The sequence below is a fragment of the Xiphophorus hellerii genome, chromosome 23, assembly GCF_003331165.1.
Source record: "Xiphophorus hellerii strain 12219 chromosome 23, Xiphophorus_hellerii-4.1, whole genome shotgun sequence".
Classification (NCBI taxonomy): domain Eukaryota; kingdom Metazoa; phylum Chordata; class Actinopteri; order Cyprinodontiformes; family Poeciliidae; genus Xiphophorus; species Xiphophorus hellerii.
In genome coordinates this window covers 6540279-6565947 of record NC_045694.1, presented here as the reverse complement: position 1 = coordinate 6565947, position 25669 = coordinate 6540279, and the positions used below count along the sequence as shown (strand labels likewise).

At 38.0% G+C, this 25669-nt stretch overlaps 1 protein-coding gene across 6 annotated transcripts in view; it reads right to left on the bottom strand.

Annotated features, from left to right (window-relative positions):
* mbnl3 (muscleblind-like splicing regulator 3) overlaps positions 1-25601 on the bottom strand; it is a 33022-nt gene extending 7421 nt beyond the window's left edge. For 2 of the 6 annotated variants that reach the window (XM_032555649.1, XM_032555654.1), the window contains exons 1-6: positions 25311-25601; positions 17618-18537; positions 8847-9011; positions 6755-6958; positions 6422-6661; positions 4808-4961 (exon numbers count right to left, since the gene is read on the bottom strand). In XM_032555649.1, the coding sequence (XP_032411540.1) occupies positions 4808-4961; positions 6422-6661; positions 6755-6958; positions 8847-9011; positions 17618-17791 (937 nt within the window). In that variant the 5' untranslated portion in view covers positions 17792-18537; positions 25311-25601. Of the gene's footprint in view, positions 1-1281; positions 1374-4807; positions 4962-6421; positions 6662-6754; positions 6959-8846; positions 9012-17617; positions 18538-18761; positions 18908-25310 lie in introns of those variants that run through there. The other 4 variants (XM_032555655.1, XM_032555656.1, XM_032555651.1 and 1 more) reach the window with 4 other exon arrangements.
* Positions 25602-25669: the final 68 nt, after the last annotated feature.

The following is a 25669-nucleotide window of genomic DNA, read 5'->3' as shown; positions in this document are numbered from 1 at the left end:
CTGATACGCTTTGGAGTTTTAGTGGTGTTCATATTTTTATAGATCTTTTCTTATGTATTACTTTAGCTATTTTGTTTTATTCCTGTTCAGTCCAGTACATGAGCATTTACAAATATTTTTTTTTTGGTTTGTAAAATGAATTAAGTCAAGCATAAAAATGCCCCAAACTCAAGTGATGAGTCACTTTTGCTTACATACAACAGATGACTTAGTTAATGTTAAACAGGATTTTGGGTCTTATTGAAGGCAGGTTGTAACAAGAACATTACTTTAAAAAAAGTTTTTTCTTGGCTAAAAACTTGGCATACAGTCGATGGTTGATAGAAAGATGAGGAAGGATGACGGCCCTTAGTTACACTTCCTCTTTTTATATAAGTAGTCAGAGCTTACTCACAATAATGTCAGATAAAAGGACATGATTGTCAAACTTCCAAGAAATCTCTTGAAAGATCTTCAGAAAACCTGGAGAAATATAGATCAAGAATGCTTTAAAAAAATGCAGTAACGTACATCTGATCCTTAAACATTTGGACAATAGTGTAGTTTTAGATTTAGAAATTATTTTACGTAAATAAGCAGGCAGATAAAAATAAAAATCCATTTTGGAAATGATGTTACTTTTATTTAAGAGACAATGTGTAGTGCCGTGCAAAAGTATTTCATTTAGTTGAATTTGTTTTTAGATTTTATCATGTTACAAAGACAAACCTTAATGTATTTTCTTAGGATTTCGTGTCATAATCAGCCACAGACACGAGGTAGTGGGAAAAAAAATGCTACCTGGTTTTCACTTTTTCCTATTTCCAAATAAAACTACACATAACCTCAGCTAAAATAGAAATTTTCTGTGGAGGACTGGGAGATTTTTAGAGAAATTTTGAACAAAGAGAATCATTCAAGAGTCAAGATTAAGGTTGTTACTTTAAATTTAGGCAAATCTTGATAAGATGAAGCAAAGAATCAAAAGTCTACATCAACTAAAAGATGTCATTTCTCGAGAAAATTAGAAATGTTTCTGTTGAGGTTTAATGAAACCCTGTTAGGTCACAGAGTAAGATAGATGTGGTGTGGTTAAAAAAAATATAAGAGACTTCCTCATGAAATAGTTTCCCACTTTAAGAATTTCCTGTTTTAATTGGCTCGTCTGACAAAAGACTAAAAAGGGACGACAGATGAAATGTGAACAGAACTCAGTACAAGCAGATGGTTTCTTTAACTAAATAAAAAGAGACAGTGAGCTACAAAGCTAAAATAAAACAGAACTGAAATGAAAGAGCAAACCTGATTCGAGGCGGCGGATTCAGCGAAAGGAACATTGGTGACGGGGGTCGAGGCCGACGAAACAGTGGAGGTGGCACCGTGCATCATGGGAACTTTAATTCAGGCGAGTCAGACAAAAGACAGAGGACGGGGAATGTGGGAAGGGAAGGAGGAGGAACAGGAATGATATGGTTTCATGGCAAAATGTGCAGAATAAAATAAAAAAATAAAATCATGGGATATAAAGTGATGAAGATGAGTTTAAACGGATATCAGGAGACATGCAAACAAAAGAAGAGAAAGAAAAATACATATTTCATTAGCTAACCACTTATCAAATAAAATACTAACCAACAAATAGTTAACCCAACAAGGAGGTACACGACCATACAATCTGATCAGACTGGAGAATCTGATAATTGTATTCAATGAACTGGGTATGAATATGGAAAAGAGCCACTAAAAATACAGATTTTCAGCTAAAAGACAATGTAAAGATGATCTGTTTGGCTTCTTCTGGTGCAGAATTATGATGCATGTCTCATGTCAGTTATGTAAAGTCAGATAAGATAAAACATGGAAACTTTAATTCAGACTGCAGACAGTCAGAACATCTACAATCAGACCTGAAAACAAATAGATAAGTATCCAATTTAGTATTACACATGGAAATGGCAAAAATCAGATTTTTTGGGGAGTGAAAATATTGAATTGAACCGTTCAAAGTGCTGTGAAAAAGTTGGATATGCGTCATATTTGTCTGCTGTGTGAACATATGTTAACTATAGTGCTGATTATCATACGATGCTGGATGTGCAACAAGTCCAGTTGTGAAATCTCATCGCTAGTTACGGTGTTTTCATGAAGATTCATTTCCATTGGGAACCAAAAGCGCAATATTTGTTACAATTTTAGCTTGTGTGGTTCTCTTTATCACTGCACTGTGTCAAACCAACCGAACACTTTGAACGACCTGTTCCCCTGCTCGCCTGTGGGGGCGCTGCACCAAAACCCAACGAAGGAAACAACACAAGACCTCTAAAGAAGACAGTTTCTTCTTCTAGAAATGCAAACAAAAATGGAGTAGCACCAGAATTTTGCAGTTGTGGGATTTCTCTTTTGTCTTTGATAAAAAACTACAAGCAATTTCTCCTGCTAGCGCTAGACTCAATGTTTGTTTTGGTTGTTATTACCCAGAATGCCCGGCTGGCGCTGTAGTCCACTTCCTGCTTTAGGAGCGGTTTCCGGTCTGCTTAGCGTTCTTACATACCAAACAGAGTTCACTTCAACCAAACCGAGACCGAGGTTTTTAGACAGACCAGAGTTTGCTTGTTCGTCCCAAATTAAAGTTTGATTGCGCATTCAAACCTCCACAAACAAACCAGACTTTCTAGACTTTCTAAACAGAGCTGGTGTGAATGCACCCTAAATATTTCAGCTCCAGCTGTTAGTGGTGTTAGTTAGGGGTCTTCAGATGAGCTGCTCAATCCAACCCTTACGTCATCAAGTCATTAAAGTTTGGAGGCTCTGGACTGCAGAAGAATGGAGGAGTGTTCCCTGGCATGACGAAGCTTGCTTCAGTCTGACAATGCCATGGGCGAGCCTCATCTGGCAGCAGCACTTGCCCGGCTGCATTGCATCAAAGGCGGAGCAGCTTACCAACATTTCTTTAGAGAATTTTATGCTCCCAGCTTTGAGGGAGCAGTTTGGGGATGGGCTCTTCATGTTCCTACAAGAGCACAAACTAAAGACAATGAGAGAATCTGATGTGGAGGAAATGATCTGGCCTGCATAAGAGCGACTTGGAGATGAATTAAAGTGGACACCTTGAGCCGGACCTCGTTGTCAGCTATACCTTTAAACAAACTCAGAAAACCTTGTGGAAAACCTTTTGAAAAACAGCAGAAGATGTTATAGCTGCAAAGTGTCGACCAACATCATATTAAACCATAAAAATTGAATGGAATGGCCAGCATGAACGCAGATTAGTGAATACTTGTAGGAATAAAGTGTATTCCTCACTGTGACGATTCATTTACCAAAGATAACACCAGAATTAAAAATAAAACTAAACAGCTAGTAGAAGCACCTTTAGTCTTTAAAGTAGTTATTTTACTTTATGACTTCATCAGTCTCATTTTTAGCAGCATTGGGTTATTGCTTAAATGACTTGTCAGTTTTAGCTGTCAGAGAATTTCATATTTGACTCTACAGGACTTTGGTATACAGACGAATTCATGGTCAGGGCTGGAGCAACGAAACAAGCCCAAATCATCACCCATCCACTACCGTGCTTGACAGTTGCAACAGGTTTTCTCCAGTTTGTAAGTTTCCTCTACTGAGCTTTAACACTTAACATGCTTCCTGAGGCCTGCAGAGTCCAACATGTCACTGTGTGACTTCAGAGTCAATCTGCTGGTGCATGCCCTCCTGCGAAGACTGGAAACTATCATAAATGTTAATCTATCTCATTGTAAAATTATAATATTCAAATTGTTTGGAAATGGCTTCATATTACTGGTTAGTGCCTAACCTCATTGGCACTCTGTTCAGAAAAATCTGAACACTCCAGACGAACAAACTGCCTCTATATTTACATTCACTGACAATCAATTAATTACTTGAATGTGATTAACAGCGTCTGGTTGCTAATTTCTCTATAAAATCCAAAGAAAGCATGAGAATTCATTTTTAATGAATAATTTCTGTTTTTAAAGGCTGTTGAGATCCAGATGAAACTACAAAAAAGTGAATATTGAATAATAGATCCCTTTTAAGCTTTGTTCTTTCTTCATGATTCAATTTTCTTTGTGAAGTGCACCAGTCCCTCCTGCAGTAAAACACAAAGCTACCACCTCTGTACTTCAGAGATTGTCTTTGTATCAAAGACAATCCTGTTTTGTCCCGTTTTGATACAAATGTGGCCAAGCGCTTCTGTTTTCATTTCAAAACTTCTTCCTTGCTGAGTGGCCTTCCAGTCTATGCTTGTACAGAAATTATTTAATTGTGCAAAATAACTTTTTACCAACCATCAGATGTTTTGCCTCATGTTCCAGGGTGAATACATGAATTTAGCACCAAAGCACGTTCATGTCTGGGACAGAGACTCCCTTCCTGACCAACATGGCGGCGTGACGTTACCATAACGTTTATGCTTTAATTCTGGCACCTTCAGGCATCCATTAAGTAGGGCGGGGCAATAAATTGATTTAATTGATTAATCACATTTTTCTGTTCTTGAAGATTACATTTTTGGGAAATCAGACTTTTCTTTTCACCAATGGGTTTGAGAATTACCATGGCTGAGAATTACCATTAGCCATTACCATGGCTGACAAGCGCGTTTTACAGCTTCAATTTATTTCAACTTTGAATTCAGGTTAACTTACAAAGAGATGCTGCCTTAAAATACTATAGATGTCACAGTTTTTCAGAGTCATATCATATCCGTCTCCTCCATTTAGAGGCTTTTTTTTTTTCAAATGTGACGTTTTTGCTTTAGCATGACCGGTGGACCCTGATGTTGTTGCTGCACTGAAAGACTCACCAGTGGGGATGAAGGCTGGTTGCTGGAGCTGCATGTTAGCCAGGGCTTGCTGGTAGTGGAACATGCTAGGGTTGAAGACTGCAGCTGCAGCGCCGTTGCTCTTCTCTAAAATCGGCCTCTTTGGCAGCGTTTGCATGCCTCCTGGAGCTAAAGCCTGGGCAGGTGGAGAAATAAAGTGTGAAAAAGACAGAAAGGATTTCAACAGACTTTGTCTGTACAGAATATAAATACTTAAAATGTATTCCAAGCCCTTATTGTTGTCTCTACTGTGGCTCCTGAGATTGTAAACATTTTTACAGGCACAAGGGGGCGCTGCAACCTAAAATGTGAACTGAATGGATGCAGGCCCACACCAACATCAAATAAAAATTAGAATAAAAGCAAGTTTTTATTCTCCAAAGGGGCATTGCTTCTGACTGCACAAAAGGATGACCACATGAGGTACTAAAATGAACAAAATACAAATAAATTATCCACATGAGATTAAACTGCGTTTGGATGTAACGACAACATGACCCTGAGATATATTTAGCTATTTTGATTTATGTCAGGTCAAATAGTTTATAGACAGAACCAGCAAGCAGAAATTTAGTATGTAGCATTAGGCAACAAAAACAACAAGGAAAACAGAATATAATCTTAATCCAGTGATCAGGAAGTTTTGTTTCTTGTTTACATGCATGTGCTGGAAATGTATAAGTATTTATTATGATTTAGTGATACAGTGGAGGACCGATTTCAGTAAGAAATGTATAAACAGTAGCCAAAAGTTTTACTCCAGCGTTGCAATACTTCAAAATATTTTAACTCAAGTAAAAGTAAAATGTAGATGTCCAAGAAATTAATGATAAAAGAGTAAAAAAAAGTATTTGATAGAAAAGTTACTGAAGTACTGCGTAACTGATCAAAACATAAATCATTTGATATTTAAGAATTACATCATCAGACATAACAAACTATGATGTATATGGAAATGTTGATATTTTAAACACCAAAATAAAAATGTTTAAATTTTGTATTTATGCATAGCATAAATACAAAATAAATAAATTTCTTTCAAAATAAAGCTTATGAAACTTTAACAAAAACTGCAAGTGTGTGTCTATGTCTGGTGAATTTTTGGATAAAAAAACAAATTTGTTCTTCGTTCAGTGAAATTACTTACAATGGATAGAAAATCCAGAAATTTTACTAAAGTAAGAGAAGGGATAGGGCTAACCCTAACCCTAACCCCTAACCCTAGTTACAATCCAATTCTGAATGTTACTCAAGCAAAAGCAAAAAATGCAGAGCAGCAAAAGTACCCCTAAAAGTATTTTTTCTCTATAAAGCTACTCCAAGTAAACCAAAGTAAATGTAACTAGTTACTTACTACCCAACTTGAATATTTCTCAAGTAAAAGTGAAGAATACAGAGCAGTAAAGATACTCCTAAAACTTTTTTATTTTCAAAAAGGTACTCAAGTAAATGTAACTGAGTGAATTAAACTAGTTACTATTGTTCTCAGGTTCAAGTGTATATCTCAACATCTTAGAGGATGGTAGAAAATATCTCAACATCTTGCATGGTCACAAAGAGGGAGTATTTCCAGTCGCATTCCAGGGAGGAACTCACCAAGGGAGCAGGCGCTGTGTTTTGACTGGCTTGGTGCTGCGAAGCCTTGATCCTGGCCTGCAGGTGAGCCGGAGGGTGGAAGTACTTGCACTTGTCCCTGCTGCAGCGGCCCTTTATGTAGTCCATGCACACAATGACGGAGTTCTCGCTGCAGTCCACCATGCCAGCCTCCAGGGGGTGAGCGTAGCGGCAGTCGCTCTCACCCCGTGTGCAGTTGCCGCGCTGGAACTCTCTGCAAACCTGGCAGGGCCACCGGGAACGCCGGTCAACATCTCCCTTTCATCGAGCTTCGACTAAACTTAGAAACGCAACAACTGCACATGGGCTGCATACCTCCAGCTTGTCTGTGCGAGTGTGCTTCTGCGCCGAGGTGCCGTTGCCCATCGCTGTGAGGCTGGTGGGACTGCCGGGGACGAGGAGGGGCGTGCTGGGCAGCAGGTCCGGCATCAGGCCCACGGCTGGGCCCATGTGGCTCAGATATGGACTGAACGCCATGCTGGGACTCGTTGCCAGGGATGGAGTCACTGGAAAGGTTGTCTTTAAGTGAAAGGAACCAGAGACAGCGTTAATAACAAAGCAAAACGAATATGAAGTGCTTTCGATTGTTTCAGGTTTAAAGAAGCCTACAGCTGAAATTGCATAAACATTTTCATTATTGTGGAGAAATCAGTTGATCAATCCTGGGTAGAAACTCAAACATTTACTCTTCTCACTTGTTGTGTTTCTATTAGAAATGTGCACAAGGGGATGTGCTGTGGTGGCACAGGAGTTAAGCACAACCCACATAAAGAGGCCTTAGTCCTCGACGCGGCTGTCGCAGGTTCGATTCCTGGCCTGACGACCTTTGCCGCATGTCTTCCCCTTCTCTCATTACCCACTTTCTTGTCAATTAACTATCAAATAAAGGCCACTAGAGCCAATAAAACCTTTTAAAAAAAGAAATGTGCGCAAATCTTTATCTGTATACTGTTAATGTCAAAAAAATATAATTTCACAATTGTGGTGTTTCCACTAAGTAAGGAACACACGTGAATGAGACTGTTCACATGTTAAGTCATTAAAAATGTTGGCAGCGACGGGTGAGATATATGTTTATAATTCAGCCATGGTGATAGCGTTCATCATTTATCAGCTATCAGAGGAGACGTTGGCGTCTAATTCAGGCATTGGAGCCTGAATTAGACTTGGGGCAGCTACATATGCAGCATTTTGGGAAATTGGTGATTTTACAGATCTTGTATTTTGTATTTGCATAATTTTATGGTTAATGGGAAACGCAGCTACTGATAATCGTTGTGCCACGCTGAGGTAACAACACCACTCTTTGGTGTAGATGATGTTACTGAGTGAAGCAGACTCAAAATTAATCATTGTAACAGTGAGGTGTTTAAAAATAGTCAGAGATGGAAAAAGCTTTTTAGACCAGAGTATAACAAGTTGTTTCCTCACAACACCAATGAAACTAAAACATGTTGAATCCCTTCACAAAAAGGCTGAAAATACTAATAAGAAACTTTTATTGTAGAGTCATTGAACTATGGAGTTTAAGAAATTTTTAAAAAGTTTAAATTTGCTGCTTAATGTACAAAAATATTTAATGGTTTAGGTATAAAACATTTAATAAATAAATTGTTAAATGTAAATACCACAATAGTGGGATGTATTCAGAAGGCCATTGCATCTGTGTAAATTTACCAACTTGTGTCAGAAAAAAGTTCTAGTCTCTGTTTTCAAGAAAAAAACTAAAAAGTTAAACATAGTGAAGGTCAGATCAGAAAAGTAATCTCACCTAATCTGCAACTAGGTGGGATTACCTAGTTGCAGGTACGATGAACTAGGAATGATGAACTAGGTACAAAGGCACAATGAACTTTTTTCATCATGTCTGAAAAAAGTCATGAACTTTATAACTTCCAGCCCATAAGAGCCACAAAATCTTAAACAATAAGTTAAACTCTGTTTTACAGCAGTTACACATTTCACATGAGCTAAACAAATAACATAAACAAAATCAGGTAAATCTTTCAAGGTTTTACAAAAAAACAATTCTGAACGATGCAGTTCTAGTTTTGAAACATCCTAAGTTTCTTCATGTTGTGTTTAAATTAATATTAAACTTTCAATATGATCTTAGTTTTCAGCTCTCCAGGCTTTCCATTTGCTTTCTGGACTACATGCGATTTACCAATAAAGTAATTTGACTTCATTAAAATTTGTGACACTTCAAATTGCTCCAGCTGTTGTTGAATATGCAGGAACAAGTGGATATTTATTCAGAAAAGCTGAGGCATCATTATTAATGCAAATTAAAGCAGCGCAGAATGAGAATTCTTTAACTAAGTATTCTGAAAAGCACCACAGTATGAGAGAAATCTTAGATCCGTCTTGGTCAGCGTTCATGTGTGTTTTATTCTCAGCTGCTCACAATCGGCTGCAGCTGTGCTCCGGGCAGCATGAACTGCATCTGTTGAGCCAACATGGCCGCCGCGGCCTTCTGCTGGATCAGGTTGTTTCTTCCATTAATCTCCAGCTGGGTTTTCAGGTGCGGAGGTGGGTGCAGGTATTTACAATTTTCTCGTGTGCATCGGGCCTGAGGAGGGAACAGAAGAGAAGGAGGCAGAGGGTGAGAGAGCAGAGCGGAAGAAAAGAAAACAACAAGAGTGAGAAACTAAATGGATCAAAGCTGGATGCAAACGACCACAGAACTCTTAAATTAAGCAGGAAATTTTATATTATTGTTAGAACTCAATTCAGTCGTGCACAATTTAATTACATAAGTAGTATTTTCATCAGTCCTTCCAGTTTCTCGTGATTCAATTCACACAAAATCAGCAAATTTTCTGCACAAATTGCCAAAAACATCGGATTCAAGTGATACTCACTCCCACCTGCAGGTGGCAGTATTTATTGCCGCTATTACACTGCAGACTTACTGGATGTCAAGTCATACTATGTGATAAATATAGCGAGTTGCAATTGTCTGAAAGCATATTAGGGCCATTGTAGATATTGAAAAAAGAGGAGTAAATTTCCACCCAAAAATCTAGAAAAACAGTGAAAATTTCTGAGTTTGAAAAGCTGAAAATTTGCCAGAAAAAACTAAGAAATTCTGAGATTAAACTCAGAGATCTTCTGGAATAAAAATATGGGAATTTCTGAATTTGAAAAGTCAAAGATTTGACAGAAAAATCTCTGGGATTTTGAGATTAATTTCTTACATTTTCTAGAAAAAATGGAGTTTCAAAAGTAAAGAAAAGTTGACTTAAAATGCAGAAAATTCAGAAATTTTCTTCTTTTTTTCTATCCACAGTGGCCCTAATACTCGCTGTAAAGTTGAGCTATTTAAGTTCTTTAAAGGAAAATTTTTTTCTGTTTTCAATCTGTCTGTTATTTTTTCTCATCTTATGTAGATTTCAAAGGGGTTTAACTAGAATAAAATACTGCAAATATTCCTTGCAAATATTTCTAAGATACTACAAAAACAATGATTCTGGTTGCACAAAATATTTAATAAACAATTTAATAGAAAAGTTCTGTCTCAATTATATCTTATTAAGAGTTTGGCTTATTTTTAGAGGTTTTCTAATGCGAGAAATGTAGCAAAATGACAGAAAAGAAAACATTTTTAATGAATGTTAGACCAGGGAACTTTCAAACTAAGTATATCTAATAGATATTTGAAACAGGTTTATATTTTTTATCCTAACACAGGAGGAAATTAAACCCCCAGGGTTCAGAAATAAACACACATATAAGGTGAAGTGCTGCGTGAACACTGCAGATCGTCACAGGTAGAGAAGAAACTGCAGTCTTCCTCTAACTCCTGGGCCAACAGCGCATCTCCACCGCTGCAGAAAAGCAGTAAACCTGCTAATCTGCCTCCTCACAGCATCAACCGGCCGAATAATGAAGACAGCACTAAAGAAAGGGAAAATTAAAAAGTCTGACGATGAGCTGAGGTCATATTGCGGGTAATCTGACAGTGATGGATGGGGACACATAAAATGGTTTAGCACCATGCAGGAGGACTTTGCATGACAACAGGAGACACTGCAGAGACTTCGTTGTCTGAATCCTTTCACATCAGAAAATAAACACACAGGTGAGCCTGTAGTTGCATGACAAACGGTCCGACAATACGGAGGCTAACGCGAGCACCCGCAGCCGAGATGCGAGCAAGCTTTGCGTCAGCAGGCTTGTGTGCTTAGGGATGAGTTAATAATGAAAAGAAAGTCCCAGGAGCCCAGCACTCCTGCTCCACCTCGGAGGGGACAGAAAAGCGCCTCTTAACGATCTAATGCTTCGCTTAGAAAAATAAACTACATCAGTGTCTGAATTGGGGATTTGGCAGACGTAAAATGGGTTATGTGGCTACAAAAACTAGAGAAAGAAGCCTGTGGAAAGCGGTGCTGAGGAGAGGTCAGGAATCTCCTTGTTTTGGTTGCCGCGGCAACGCGCTATGCAACACAGAGGAAGGCCGCACACTGACAGAAAAGAGAGAGATGGGAGATGAATAAATATGATCTCTGGGACTGCTGCTCACATTTTATGCCTTTATCTAAGACATAACAGCAGGAAAAACTCAGATGATTTTATTAATGTTTATTTAGCTGGAGAAAATAAGATAAAAAGTGCATCATTACGTAAATAAAAGCGTAAATAAAAAAGGATTTTGCATGTTTGCTGTATTAAAAGAAACATCTAGTTTTCAGATAATTTGGGGGAAATTTATTCTCAGTTGTAATAACTGGTTGTGGGTCACTTTCTTACAAAATGCTTTCTAATATTAAGCTATATTTAATAAATTCAATTAAAGATGATTTGGCTCTTTAGTAAAAGACATGTTACTGTTAATACTTAGTAAAAGAAAATTTGTTATAAAATGTATTTTGTATATATATATATATATATATATATATATATATATATATATATTAGAACTAGTTCCACTGGCAGATTTTTTCACTTGAAACAAATTTTTTTCATGTAATAATAATCTGCCATTGGAACTGGTATTTTTGTCAGTATTCCAAGAATTATTTACTCAAAACAAACTCATAAATTTTGCTGAAAAGTTACTTGTAAGTTAATTTAATTTTGTTGTATTTTAAGTATAACAAGATTCACACTAGAAACTAGAGAAAAGAATACTTGGTAAGATTTTGTGTTTTTGCAGTGTAACTTTGGAGAAGGATAAAAAGGAATCTTAAAACCACTAAAAACTGATGCCACAGTTTGCTTACATTTTGTGACGAAGGAAGTTGCGCTCTGTGTCTTCTTCTGAAGTTTTTGTGTCATTTCATTCAGTGGTTCTTGGTGCAGTGCCACCACAGGCAAGGAGTGGAACATGTTCTTCCAATTAGTTTGGTTTGTTTGATACAGTGTAATGTGAAAGAGAACCTAAGCAAATGTTACAATTTCGGTCTTTAAACTAAATATAACCTATATGAACAGATTTGAGATTGCGACTGAATCTGCTGTCTGATGATGGACAAACGGGATTTCCACACTAATCACATGAGATGACAGCAGCACTCCAGTTAACAAGGTAAGAAGAACTAAGTGGTTAGCTGCTCCCTCCCTCCCGTTGAAGCCCATTCAGGCAGGGCCGGCAGACCTAATGGAGAAGCAACGGGGAATGACAGCGGTTGGCTTGTGTCGGCCTGGAGATGGCACATACGGGAGGGAAGCCATTAGCAGATAAATCCATAAAATTAACATGGAAGGGAGGGGAGGAAAGAGTGATGCAAGGGGAACAGAGAGGTGTTTCACAGTTGACCAAAAACAGAATCAGCTGAGTGTAATCATCAAACACACAGAGGCTAAGGGCTCTGTTTCTGGAAATGTTTGTTTACTGCAGCCCTCATGAAGAAGAGACTGGTTCGACCTTCAGCTGGCTCCAACCTCAGCCCTCTCCCGAGACGGTCAAATGAGGCTTTTAATGGTTCCTCGCTACCTTTGATATATATATATATAAAAGAGACTCCCTCTGTGCAACCGGTACAGAACCAGGCTGTTGCTCTGTGCTAAAAACAGCCATGCCACTCAGAAAGATCAAACTATCCAATGGGTGTTCAGTCCTGTGCTGTTGCTAGGCCCCTTCTCTCTGTCTCTCTTCTCCATCTCCCCCCTCTGCTCCGTAGGACATAACACAGAAAAATGGCTGAATAATAAATTCTAACTCAATAAACCAGGAGACAGCAGCTGCACTCAGACAGAAAGCCCCTTGTCTGGGTCTCGATTCTTCGCTGTAGAAAAGCTTTGAGAAAAATCCCTCACAAGGCTGGGAAACACAACAACAGTCTGCTTAGAGGCTAAAATAACTGTCTTTTTTTAGCTGATGCTACCTTAAAATGTTAGTTATTATCACTACAGAGTGGCTTATACTCATGTACATGCAGAGTGTTGATGTTGTGGTTATCAGATGGAGGAGAGAGCAGCAGCATTGATGGAGAAGCAGATCACCAGTAGATTAGCATTGGTCGTTTAGCTCAAACAACAATAAATTCTACTTGAAAACACTAATATTGAGCTAAATATGTATATGGATTTAATTAAAGTCAAATCTGTCATTTGATAAAAACTATGCTTTGCTTCGTCCAGGGGGTCTGAATTCTCAACTATTGAGAAACGATTACGTCCTGGAGGCGTGGACTCCATTGAAGATTAAATTTCACCCAATCGCTAACGTTTGGCCATGACGTTTGTAATGGTCTCACAGCTAAGAGAGAAGAGCCGATCAGAACGAGGCGGCTGCTAACGCTAACTCTGCAAGCTATCTGCAAGCGTGGTCAATAAATTAATTTTCAAAGTTAAGAATGAAGCTAAAATGTTTCAATAATCAATTCATCCCAATTAATCAGATTAATAGTTCCAGCCTAAGTTATGTTATTTAATGTTTGAGTCTACTGACTTTAGGAGTTTGTATTTCACCTCCTAGTCAGAGGTAGTATATTTAAAATGCATCATTAAACAGATCAACGCTAAACCTCATGGTTCATGGCACTTATATCTGTACATTTCAGGCTGGTTGCTATGCTAGTATCTGCAGTACAGTATTTTAATAACCTGAGCCGAGGTCAGACACTTTAGTCCCACCAAGTTTGTGTCTGAAGGATAAATGCTTATCAATGAGTCACAACTGAAGTACAGGCATAGAAAATCGAAGAAGTAAAGAGGAAAACTCTCAACAACTGAGCTCAACCTGGCAGAGAGAAGGCGTTTTCTACTGCACTCCCTGAAATTAGACCTAAAGTAAATTGACAGACAGTATATAACTAGTATATGGTTTCTTTCACAAAACATTTACATCATAATCCCTCAAAAACAAATCCCTCACTCAGAAATAACCAGAAGACCCAATCTTACATAGAAGTTGCTAGGTGACTTAAAAATAAAATCTCGGATTTTTTTATACCAAATCCAATTTTAATCAATTCTCTCCCCTCACTTTCTTTAAAAAAAAAATTACAAATGATAGAAAATGTTTTCAAAAAGTGGCTTATTATTTAATAATCCCTTCTGTGAGTTATACAATGGAGCATTAGGGCCAGGTTACAAATTTTTGAAATTGTTTAACCATGAGAATGTAGTTATAACAGTTATAGCAGAATAAAATTTAAATTTGACCAGTAGAACGTTTTAAAATTAGTAGAACCGCAACTGGGGATGGACAATAAACTAAAAATAAATACGAAACAAAACAAAAAACAGTGATCAATATACATCTGATAGAATATTCAATAATTTCACTGAACTTTGATCCAGAACCGCACAGCATTCTGGGGGATGTAGGCAGAGGAAAGGCTTTAGCTGCTCTCACAGTCAGCTAAACAAGGTTGGTGGAATCAACTAACTCACTCTTTGGTTACCTAGCAACTCGCTCACTCTTTGGTTACCTAGCAATTCGCTCACTCTTTGGTTACCATAAATAAGAAACAATGACAAGAAGTGGAAACTCTCGATACAACAGCTTCACATATTTAAAACAAAAATAAAAACTCAATAATTATTTTATTTATGATGTTGGGTTGTTGCATGTAGTTTTATCCTTTATAAAGTGGAGCTAATCCCAGCGTTTATCATCAACAACATCAACAGGTCAGCAGCCCTACATGGGGAGGACACAGAGACAAAAATATTAAGAAAAACTCTCCGTCATGCTAGCTAACATGGCGGAACAAACCAACCACAACCCCCAGCAGCAGCAATGACTAAGTGGAAACCTTATATCTAAATCAGGGACTTTCTGGCTGTGAACAGACAATGCTAACCACCACACCACCATCCAGACCCTGTTTTCTCTGTACTTTCCTTATATTCATCAGGGAATGATCTTTAATTGTGTATTCATCCTTTTGAAATACATGATTGGCCTAAAACATCAGGACAGATAAATGGAGCTTTTATTTTTACAGCATGCATCCTGCTTTCAGTTTCGTTTCAATGCTTCCCATTCGAGAAACAAAAGAGACGTTACCCACACATTAATCAAAGAAACAGTCCTCCAATTTTCTCCTTATTGTCTACAACAAAATTTAAAAAAGCAGCCACTCTATAATCAACTCTGCTCCCAACAAACCATTTAAATACAATATATAAAGTATCCATGTTTCCATCTTCAATTATCTGCACTTATAAGCAACAACTCTATTTAATTACAGCTATGTTTTATAGTCTGCCAGATTTCTGAGAAAATAGTTTTAGGCTCAAATTCACTTCATGTGAAAATATTTTTCATGCAAAACCTGCCTTGTATCTTCCACAAAATGTAGAAGATATACATTTTCTATATATATCTTTGGGTGAAATTTATGCAACTATATTTAGTATCCTTCAAAATATAATGTTCTATTTTTGTACACGTTTGTACTATTATGGTACTATTTAGTACCATAATGTTGTTAAACACTGGGATATTGACAAAAATATGTTTCTGATAGGTCAGTTTACAACAGTTGAGTTAAAGGGAGGAAAATATGTGGATGTGTTTTAGGGCAAGACCTTTAAGTTGCTTCTTCTTTGTGAAATATCATGAAAGTTACCCCAGACATCAGTTCAAGAATCACGGACCTCAACAAGTTTGATTCATCGTTGGGTGCAATTTCCAGGTGCCCGAAGGTCACACACTCATTGGTTCAAACACATATATAACCAAGTCCAGGACAAACACCATGGGAATAAACAAACATGACACCTTCCAGGAAAAAGACGGGTTCTGTGTCCCAGGGATGAAGCAAATTCAATGTGGAACGTGAAAATCAACCCCAGAACCAAAGCTGGTCCAGTGCCAGCATGAACTGAAAGGCCATTCAGCGAGAAAGAAGTCAATACTCCAGACAATTATAAAAAGAAAAACTAATTAAAGACAAAGGCCCAAATATTTGGAGGCACGTAATGAGGTTTGATGAAACTTAAGTTGAAACATTTGGCCACAATTTCATTAAAATCTAATCAAATCTTGTCATTGTCACTTTTTACAAAGTAACAACAGAATAAAAAATGTGTGCAGTCGACTTAGCAAGGTATAGATATTAAAATGCGGAAATTATTCACAAAACAAATAATAGCACTAAAATTATGCATGATATACAAAAGTCCAGCTATGTAAATAAATAGCAGTGGTTAAGATAAATCTCTATTGAACATTATAAGATTATATAAAGATGTTTTATTGTTAATTCAGGGTATTTATTGCTAATAGATAAAGCAAATTAGCACTGTTATTTAGATTTGTCTCAATAACATTTTGCTGGATGGTAAACTGTCCCAGTAATTATTGCAATAAATTATAATATTATTGTTTTCAGACTATTTTCAAGTAATAAATTGATAATGGCATAATAATGCAAGTTCGCCCTCTCAAAGACCAATAAACAATCATTTTGTAAAGAAAACACTGGAACTGGTAGATATTTTAAATATCCAAAATAATAAAGTAAAGAAATAATAAAAACACAACTGAAACCACAAATAAAATGGATTAATAACCAATAGGCAATTAACTGCATATTGTAACAGGTTTATTGTTATTTGCTTTCGAGACTGGGAAGACCAAATAAAGTTTGAAGTACGGAGGTGGCAGAATAATGCTGTGGGGCTGTTTTGCTGCAGGAGAAACTCAAGAACTTCACATCAATCAGAAAGTTCACGCTTGGCCACAAATGGGCTCTTAAGATGAACAACAACTAACACTGCTGAATGCTGCTTAGGGACAACAAAAACAATGATTTGGAGAACCCATCATGAAGCTCTGATCTCTAGATAATTTGTGGGCAGATCTGAAAATGTGTGGCTAGCAAGGCTACCTATAAACCTGAATCAAATACACCAGTTTGGTCAGGAGGAATGGGTCAAATTTCCAGCAATCTATTGAGAGAAGCTTGTAGAAGGAAAACCAAAACACTTGAGTCACACAGTTTATAAGGCAATGCTGCCAAAAGTTGCTCTATAGTTTATTTTAAAGGTCGATTATTCAAGATTAATCAAGACTAATCTGATTATTTCAGCCCTAAATCCAACCTGACTTAAACCAGGAAAAAATAGTCACATTTAATGCGAGACCATGAGAAAAAGATGGTTCTAGTTTATTTCAATAATCAATTAATAACGATTAATCTGATTAATTGTTTCAGCCTGTATTCCATACTGACCTAAAACAAGAAATAAATCATCCAATTAATATCAGACAATGAGAAGATTGTTCTAGAGTTTATTTAAGTAATTTATTAATCATGATTAATCACGATTAATTGTTTTAGCCTTAAGTCCAGCCTGACTTAAAACAAGAAAAAAATGGTCAAATTTAAGGTCAGTTTATTTCAATAATTGATTAATCTGACTAATCGTTTCATCCCTATTTCCAACTTGACCTAAAACAAGAAAAAAATAATCCAATTTAATTTCAGACAGTGAGAAGATTGTTCTAGAGTTTGTTTAAATAATTGATTATTCATGATTAATCACAATTAATCCGATTAATCGTCTCATCACTGACTTAAAAAAAGAGAAAAATAGTTCAATTTAATGTCAGACAGAGAGTACAAGGTTGCTCTACAGAGTATGTAAATATGTGGCCTGAGTACTATAAACTTTCCCAGACGACTGAAGCCGACATGTCTGACACAGAACTAGAGGAACAAACAAGCTGTAATGCGGCAGGAGCTGATGCGTGTGTGATGTGCGCTGCGTTGTTACCTTGAGCGAATCAAAGCAGGCGATGACTCGGCCGTTCTCCACATGGCAGCTCCGGGAGGGATGTGCAAACTTACAATCGGTGTCAGACCGCGAGCAGGTGCCTCTCTGGTACTCGCGACACACTTCCAAGGTCAGCCATTTGGTGTCTCGTCCCATGGTCATGCTGACAGCCATCTGAGATGCTCACAGACACTGAGCAAGGGGTGGGAGCGAGTGGATGGAAAAAAATGGTCTAATGCAAGCAGGGCTGACTAATAGTGATTCAAGAGAGAGAGAGAAAAAAAATCCCCTTGGGGAAAAAAAAAGCAAAAATATTTTTCCTTCAGAGCAAATAGGTAGCAAGTCCCTTTAGACTGGAGTATTTTGGGGGATGTTTATTAGCTGTTCCTGGGAAAACTGTCAGCTGAAGTTTTACTGGGTGAGATAGCAGGGGTTAACTGGGAGCAGAGACCAGCTCTGTCTCAAGAGAAAGAAAGAAAAACGTTCAGAAAACATCACCATAGTCCGCTCAGATGCGTCTCTTTTACATTCATGTCAACATGGTCAGAGCAGAGGAAGTCGCCGCAGCTTTGTTGTAGTTGTTATTCTCTGACAGACAGAGGGGGAAAAAGCAGAACCTTACACCCGTAATGTCCTTGTAATGATGAGACAAAGCTTCAGCTCAGCTCTGGGAATGTGGGGACTGCAGCTCAGCAACGTGGGATGGATGACTTTGTGGCTGTCAGGACAAAATATAGCCTCCATTCAAGGCCAAACGAACACCGAGCCCTCTCTCCTGCTGTAGGACAAAACCGTACTGTAGGCACTTTGGAATCCCGCTTCCTCCTCTTACTTGAGTCTGCTTCTCATCCCTCCGTCTCCGTTGCCTCTGTTGTCATCCTCACTGACCTCTCCGCTGCATGTCTTTGCTCGCTGTCTCACTGTGAATTGCAGAAAACAGAGAAAAAGCGATCGTTTAGGCTGGAAACTGCTACGTCTTTAGGATCACGCTGCAGGAGAAGAAAACAAGCAAAACAGAGGAGGGAGGGAGGCAGCAATGAACAGGAAAGGGCAAGCTATGTCTTGATTAAGTGATACAGATAGGAGAGAGAGAGAGGGAGGGAGGGAGGATGGAGGGAGGTTGCAGGCAGGACAGAGACGTCACCTCAACTCATTTACTTTCTGCCCTGCGGAAACTGGACATCAGCGCGAGACGCGGTGAGTAATATTGTCCTTGACGTGGCAAAGTTCAGTCGATTCCCCCAAATGAAGACGTACGGAAAAGACGACACAGCGTAGTTCTTCACAACTACAGCTGCTGTGTGTAATGCAAAGCAGCAGCCAATCACGCTGCGTTTTACAGCCAAGCAAAGCATCTGACTGATCAATGAGGAAGCACAGTAGAAGGAAGACTCCTCCTTGCACAGAGCCTGTCCTTGTTCCTCACTTTTTCACACTGGAGCCAGCACAGTCATGACAGTCACGTCTGAGCCACATGCTAATATTCAAACTGTGCAGCAGCTCTGCTTGCACACAGGAACGGAGGAGTTTCTCACGTCTCGCTCAAACATACTGCAGCGTGATGCAAGGATGATGCATGCAGACCTCTGTTCTGCTCACAGTCAGGGAGCAAAGTCACGTGGCCAGACACTAAGTGAATACAGATAATAAGACACACAAGTGCATGACGAGGGAAATGTTGTAGCTTCATTTTTAATTTAAAAGATGAAATGTAAAGGGAAGTAGAGCTGACACGATTAATCGGCTTAATCGTGATTAATCGATTATTGCGGTAAACTGTAGAACAACTTTCCCCCCATTGTCTGACATTAAATTGGACATTTTTCTCTGTTTACATCAGGTTGGATTTAGGGGTGAAATGATTAATGTGATTAACCGATTTTTGAAATAATCGTCAACTAATTTAGTAGCTAATTAATCATTAACTGGAGTACACAGACTCCAGTTAATGTTTTCTGAAAGAACAAAATATTCAGAGCAGTAATTATTCTTCAACTTTTATTTAGCCAGGATAAAACTCCTTGAGATCAAATATCTCTTTAAGAAGTTTCATCTGTTAAAAAAGCTATAAAAACACATTACAATATCAACATCACAATTAAGCCAAAAGTGTACAAAAATATACAAATTTGGCACTTAAGATAAAGAAAAAACTTTGTCTGTAAATATGTTCTACCCAGAACTAAATTTGCAGTTTTACCTTCACCTGGTTCAAATTCTGTAAAATAAAATCCTGTTAAACACCTTTTGCTATCTATTTATTAATAGCTTAATCCAAAATATAGTAAATTATAATATATTTCTAATATTGCATAGAAAAGACTTAAGAGTAAAATCTGAAAAAAGGGGCCAGTTCATCCGACTAATCATCAGAATAATCGATTACTAAAATAATCATTATTTGCAGCCGTAAAGGTAAGGCAAAAGCGTGGTCAGTAAAACCTTAAGCAGCTCAATAAAGGACGGAACAGGAGGAGAAGAGGGCGTTGAAGCAGATATTATCAGCCTCTATGTCTGATGGAAGCAGACACAGACGGAGGAAGCAATGGGGGGGACCACAGCGAGGGAACGAATGTGTGTGTTTGTGTGTGACGGCATGCAGATACACAACATAGATGGGTAATGCTGCAGCAGGAAAACGAGACCGATGGATGAGCAACACAAAGTCACGTCCCAGGCCAAACAAGAGAGGCAGAAAAGAGAGAAGAGCAGGTATAACAATTGCTTCGCTTGCTGAACCATTAAGCTTATCGGTGCATCCTCCTCCTCCTGAAAAGCCTACAGATCAATACGAACTTTTCTCTGGGGAGGAACCAGACAAGCGTTCCTCCTGCAGCTTCGCCCGTCCTGCATTTATGTCCACGTCAGTGTCAAGAGTCTGTGCTTACGCACACCCTGACGAGGCAAAAAGCATCCAACATCATCAAAAAGCTCCTTAGCAACACTCCGGACACCAAATGGTGCACAGCTGCCATTGCAACCGCTCGTGGAGAGATATGCAGCAACACTGGCTCCTCTCCAAAGCTATCCTAGTTTACACTGCAGCCGGTACCTGTGAAAATAAACAGGAGTGACCTTTCACTCACTGATAAAGCGCTCAGGAGTCACTGCAGCTTTTGGATTAAGGATTTTTCACTTAGATTCACCAATGCTTCCTCAATTTACTTCAACTGCGCAAATCAAGCACTGAAATATCTCTAAAAATGTAATTGTTGTTCATTAAATGCATCACACCACATTTATGTGTTTGTTACACATAATTGATGAATTGAAACTTAATTTACTTTTCACTTGGCAGACACTTTGGACAAATTGAGACACAAACACCATTTTTCCTCACTTTCTGACGTTAAATCAGACTTGATTTCTTGTTAAAATTACCAAAATTATTTCAATTTACTAAATGCTACAATGATTAGACAGAGAATATGTCAGAGATTTATTTGTTAATGAACTCAAAAGCAGAAGTTTTCATACAATTCCTCAACATTTGGAAGCATTTTGCCTTAAAAATGTATGATTTGGGTCAAATGTTTTGGGTTTCTTTCCACAAGCTTCTGACCCGTTTCTGCTGACAGAACTGGTGGAACCAAGTCCAGTTTGTAGGACTGAGGTTCGCGCTTTGTGATGGCCAAAACATTGACTTTTTTATCCTTAAGCCATTTTATATCTACTTTAGCTGAATGTTGTGTTATTGTCCATTTGGACCAGAGCTTTAACTGCCTTGTCGATGTCTTTGGATGTTGCTTTAATTTTTCCACGTAATGTTCTTGCCTCATGATGCAAAACAGCCCCACAACATGATGCTGCCACCACCATGCTTCAGTTAGAATGGTACAAGCATCCCCAGTTTTCTTCCAAATGTAACAGTGGTTCTCTTCCTGATATCTTGGCTGATTTATTTTATTTTCCCCCATCATGTCAAACAAGAAACCAGTGTGCTTCGGGTGTGGTCTTAAAATTTATCCACAGGTTTGACTCTAATTAACTCAAATGTGTCAGTTAGCCTAAAGTGATGACATCATCACCACGTTTGAAGCAATAGTCATCAGTCTGTATGTAAACTGATTTTGAAGTCATTAAGAAATAAATATCCTCTCATTATTGTGGTATTTGGCATATAGAAATAATTTTAATAATTCTAATTGACATAAAACAGGAGAATTTTGGTCTGATTCAACTTCAAACAGTGACAAAAAAGTGTGTGCGTCTTTTATTCTGTGTATGTCCAACTGTATTGATGTTATTCTACAAAGAGCAGCACAGAAAAAAAGACATACTAAGATGCTCAATGGGACACTTTACTTGAAAACTAAAAATATTTGCTTTAGTATTTATAAATAAACGTCTGAGACAACATTTTTATACCAGCAATAACCGAGATTATATAAATACATTTTGTAGCAGAATAATTATGATTTCATGATCGTTTGATCAGATTAGGTTCCCCAGTTTAGTTTATGTTTTCGCTGTAAATGCTGTGAAGCTCTGGTATTTTTACTTGAGAATATCATGCTGCAGAAATCTCATACCAGACTGGAAATCCTCCAACAGAATTAAAAACAAAATGAACCCCATAAAATAATCGTACTGGTCCATGAAAACCGTCTATCAATGATCAATGCATCTATCACAGCAGACATGAGAGATGAACAAATCTTTAGATAAATGACCGAGCATTCAGTTTGGAACATGTTGGTTCATAATGATCGAGTAACAAAGCTCGATTGTTTCTGGATAATTAACAATGCCTTTATTATGCAACCTCACTCCTCAAGTCACCAGACAATGAAGAAAGTTTAAATATTACGTTTACAGTTAATTTAGAGCAGAAAAGCAGCATATTTTTTCCTGCAGATAAAGTTCTTCTTTCAGACCTATTGAGATGTAACACTAACACATTTTTAACTTCAGTAATAAAATAAAAGAGCTTATTTTCGTCCAGTTTTTGCTCTGCAGTCTAAAGAATAAAATGAATAATTAAACAGTGGAGGGCGTCTGGAGGTTATGGGAGTCAACGCTCAGGTGGAACCTGGCTGGGTGGCACAAGGTGGACAGACCAGAGCAACAGTAGCTGACGCAACTGTGCAGCGTCCTTCATCAAACACGGAGCAGCAAAAGGCTTCCGACAGCGTAACCTTCAGCTGAGCTCTGACGTCTGCATTATGGCTGCAAACTGAGGGCCACCTAAACAGGAGGGCTGCAGAACGGCACCGAGGAATATCCTCATTTTCTCTCCAATCTAATCTACTGCAAGATTTTCTGAAAAACGTGTGTGTTTATGCTTGCTGTGTGTTTGTGTTGAGCATCTGGAGGACAACGGTGGAAATAAGCTCTTTGTTTCGTGTTTTTATCTTTGGTGACGATATTTGATTGTCGTGATGTTAATGATGTTTATTTGTGTTATTGCCAAATAAACACAACTCATTTTTTCCCATTATTAATAAAAATGAAGAAAAGGAATAAAGATAAAAAAAGAGAATCAAATAAATTAAAAAATTGATGACAATTCAAAATATTTTTGAAGGTATGGCAGAATTATCATGGGTTATTTTTTAATCTTTTCAAGTTAGTCATTATATAAATTTACTTGTACAATTTGAAATGTTTAGCCTTAAATGTCTGAACAAGTAACAAAACATTTATTTATTATTCTAATACATAAAAAGCAACAATGTTGACATATTGTGGCTTGCGAAACTATCAATGGCTCTTGATTCTTGTTTATAATTTAATTTACAGCCTCAAATAATGTATTTATTATTTTATTTGAATGAATTAATGAAAACAAATGTGAAAGGTTTGGCTTGTATTTGCTTTCACTCCCCTCTACTTCAACGTCCTTAAATAAAATACAGAACATCTAATCGCCTCAAATCAGAGCATATTCTTTTAAAAACTGATTTTTAAATCTCCTTATCAATCACATTTGTCTGAGCTATTTAGAAAGGCAAAATTGACACAAATTATAGTTCCTTTAGGTAGTAAAGACACCCAGTCAAACTTAAAGCTGTAATTAGATCAAGATTAGATAGATGCACACCACACTTTTAAGATTCATCTGTAAAAAACTGAAAAATCTTGAAAGTCATGTGTGATTTTTCCTCCCACTTCATGTTGACATGGTGTATCATATAAAAATCCCTAAAAACCACCATGACATTTTTAGGATGTAAAAATCTAAAAATGTTCAAAGGTCTATAAGATACCATGAACTGTAAAACACAACAACTTGAGAGGTGGGGATTCTCTGGTAAAATCTCATCTTCCTAGTTTTTATTCCCTTCATTGTAAACAGTGCCAGTCAAATTTTCACTTCTGGTTTGAAAACATTTGGGTTTTTCTCTTATGTCCATTTTGGTTTCATACGCGAATACGACTTCCCTGTGGGAGTTTTTTATTCAAATTGGAGATACCTCACTCCAAAAAGCTTGGTGAATTCCAGTTTTAGAGGTGAACGTGGTTGTGTAACAGCAACTAAAGCTGTGAAAACACGACTTTAATCTTCATCTGCGTTATCTCAGGGTTATCATTCACTAGCTTGAAAACATGTTTTCAAGGATGAGAGCAGAAACAGTCCAACATCAGTCACCAAACGATTGATTTAAAAAGCGTAAGGAAACCAATCTATAAATCACAGTGTGAGAGAAAGGCAGCAGCTTAAATGGAGAGAGCAAAGTAATTAGGTTAAGTATTGGTAATCCTTTCAGCTCGTTAAAAGCACCACAGCTTTAAAACACACCACCATGAAACGCGTTACTTCGACAAACAAATCAGCATCACCTAAGCATAAAAATAAATAACTTAGGCTTTTACAGTGTTGGCGCAAATATACATAAAAACTGACCATTCCGAAAGAAAAAAAAAACATTACAAGCAATAAACAGCAAGATAACTAGATGGTGACCAAGTTGTATATGTGTGAGAGGAGAAATGAAAACTGGTTGCGTGGGAAAGGTGACTCCACGCACGCCTGTCAGTGTGAGCCTGTTTGTCAGTTTATCTGTGTTTATATTAAGTAAAGAAAAACTAGCCAGACAGGTACAGAGTCCACAGCCGGGAGGGAGTGTGAACTTGTCTTGACTGGCTGTTTTGTTGAACCAGACAAGATAAAGGGCAAACGACCAGTAGGGTTGCATACAGTGTATGCAAACCAATAGAGACAACACAGAATGCTATGGCGGTTTAAGTCTGACCCCTTACAGGACAAGCAAGGACAGGACTTCATAACTCCTGCACTTGTTGTACGTACAGACACGGATAGCGAAAGCCTGCAACCCTGCAAGTCAGTAACGAAAACGCAACCTGCACTGGATCTTCATTTCACCTCTGAATGCATTGAGCTCTTACTTAAAAACCTAAACGTGGTAACTGCAAAGACAGCTTATGCTACCTCATAATAAAACAAAACCCCTTTTTACTGGCTTGGATATGGAAATTTTTCACCACATCATTTGTATCCAGACAGAGAAGTCTCAGACCTCCCAACCCATGTTTAACAAGAGCGCTATGACTAATTTGCCTGAATTACGCCCATATTTAACAACAAAAGCCAGCTTTTGCGCGGCCATGCAACAGGCAGGAGTTGCACAAGCGAACAGACGGAAAATACGAAAACACAATTTCTTTTTATAAATGCGTCAGAGCGCATTAATAATGCTGCAAATGCACCAGGCGTGCCGCGGCCGCTCACCTGTTATCAGTCCAAACAGATCAAATGTCTTCTTTCAAATCAACGTCGACTGAAATGAGCTTCTCGGTTCGGTATTTCCCGCAAATACTTCCTTATTTATCTGTATGAGACTATAACAGCGCTGCACTGAAGCGTAGGAAGGATGGCTGAAATAAAACGCGCTAACGAGAAATAATGCACATTAAAAAAATCAGAGCGAAAAGCGCGATGCAGCTGCAGAGGAACAGGGAAGCGGCGGCAGAAATGTCAGCTGTAACTACAGTGGATCGGCAGCAGAGCAGACTGCTCTCAGCAGATAACAGATTTGGCCAAAAAAAAAAAAAAAAAAAAAAGACAGAGGGAGGGTTTATCAAATGGGA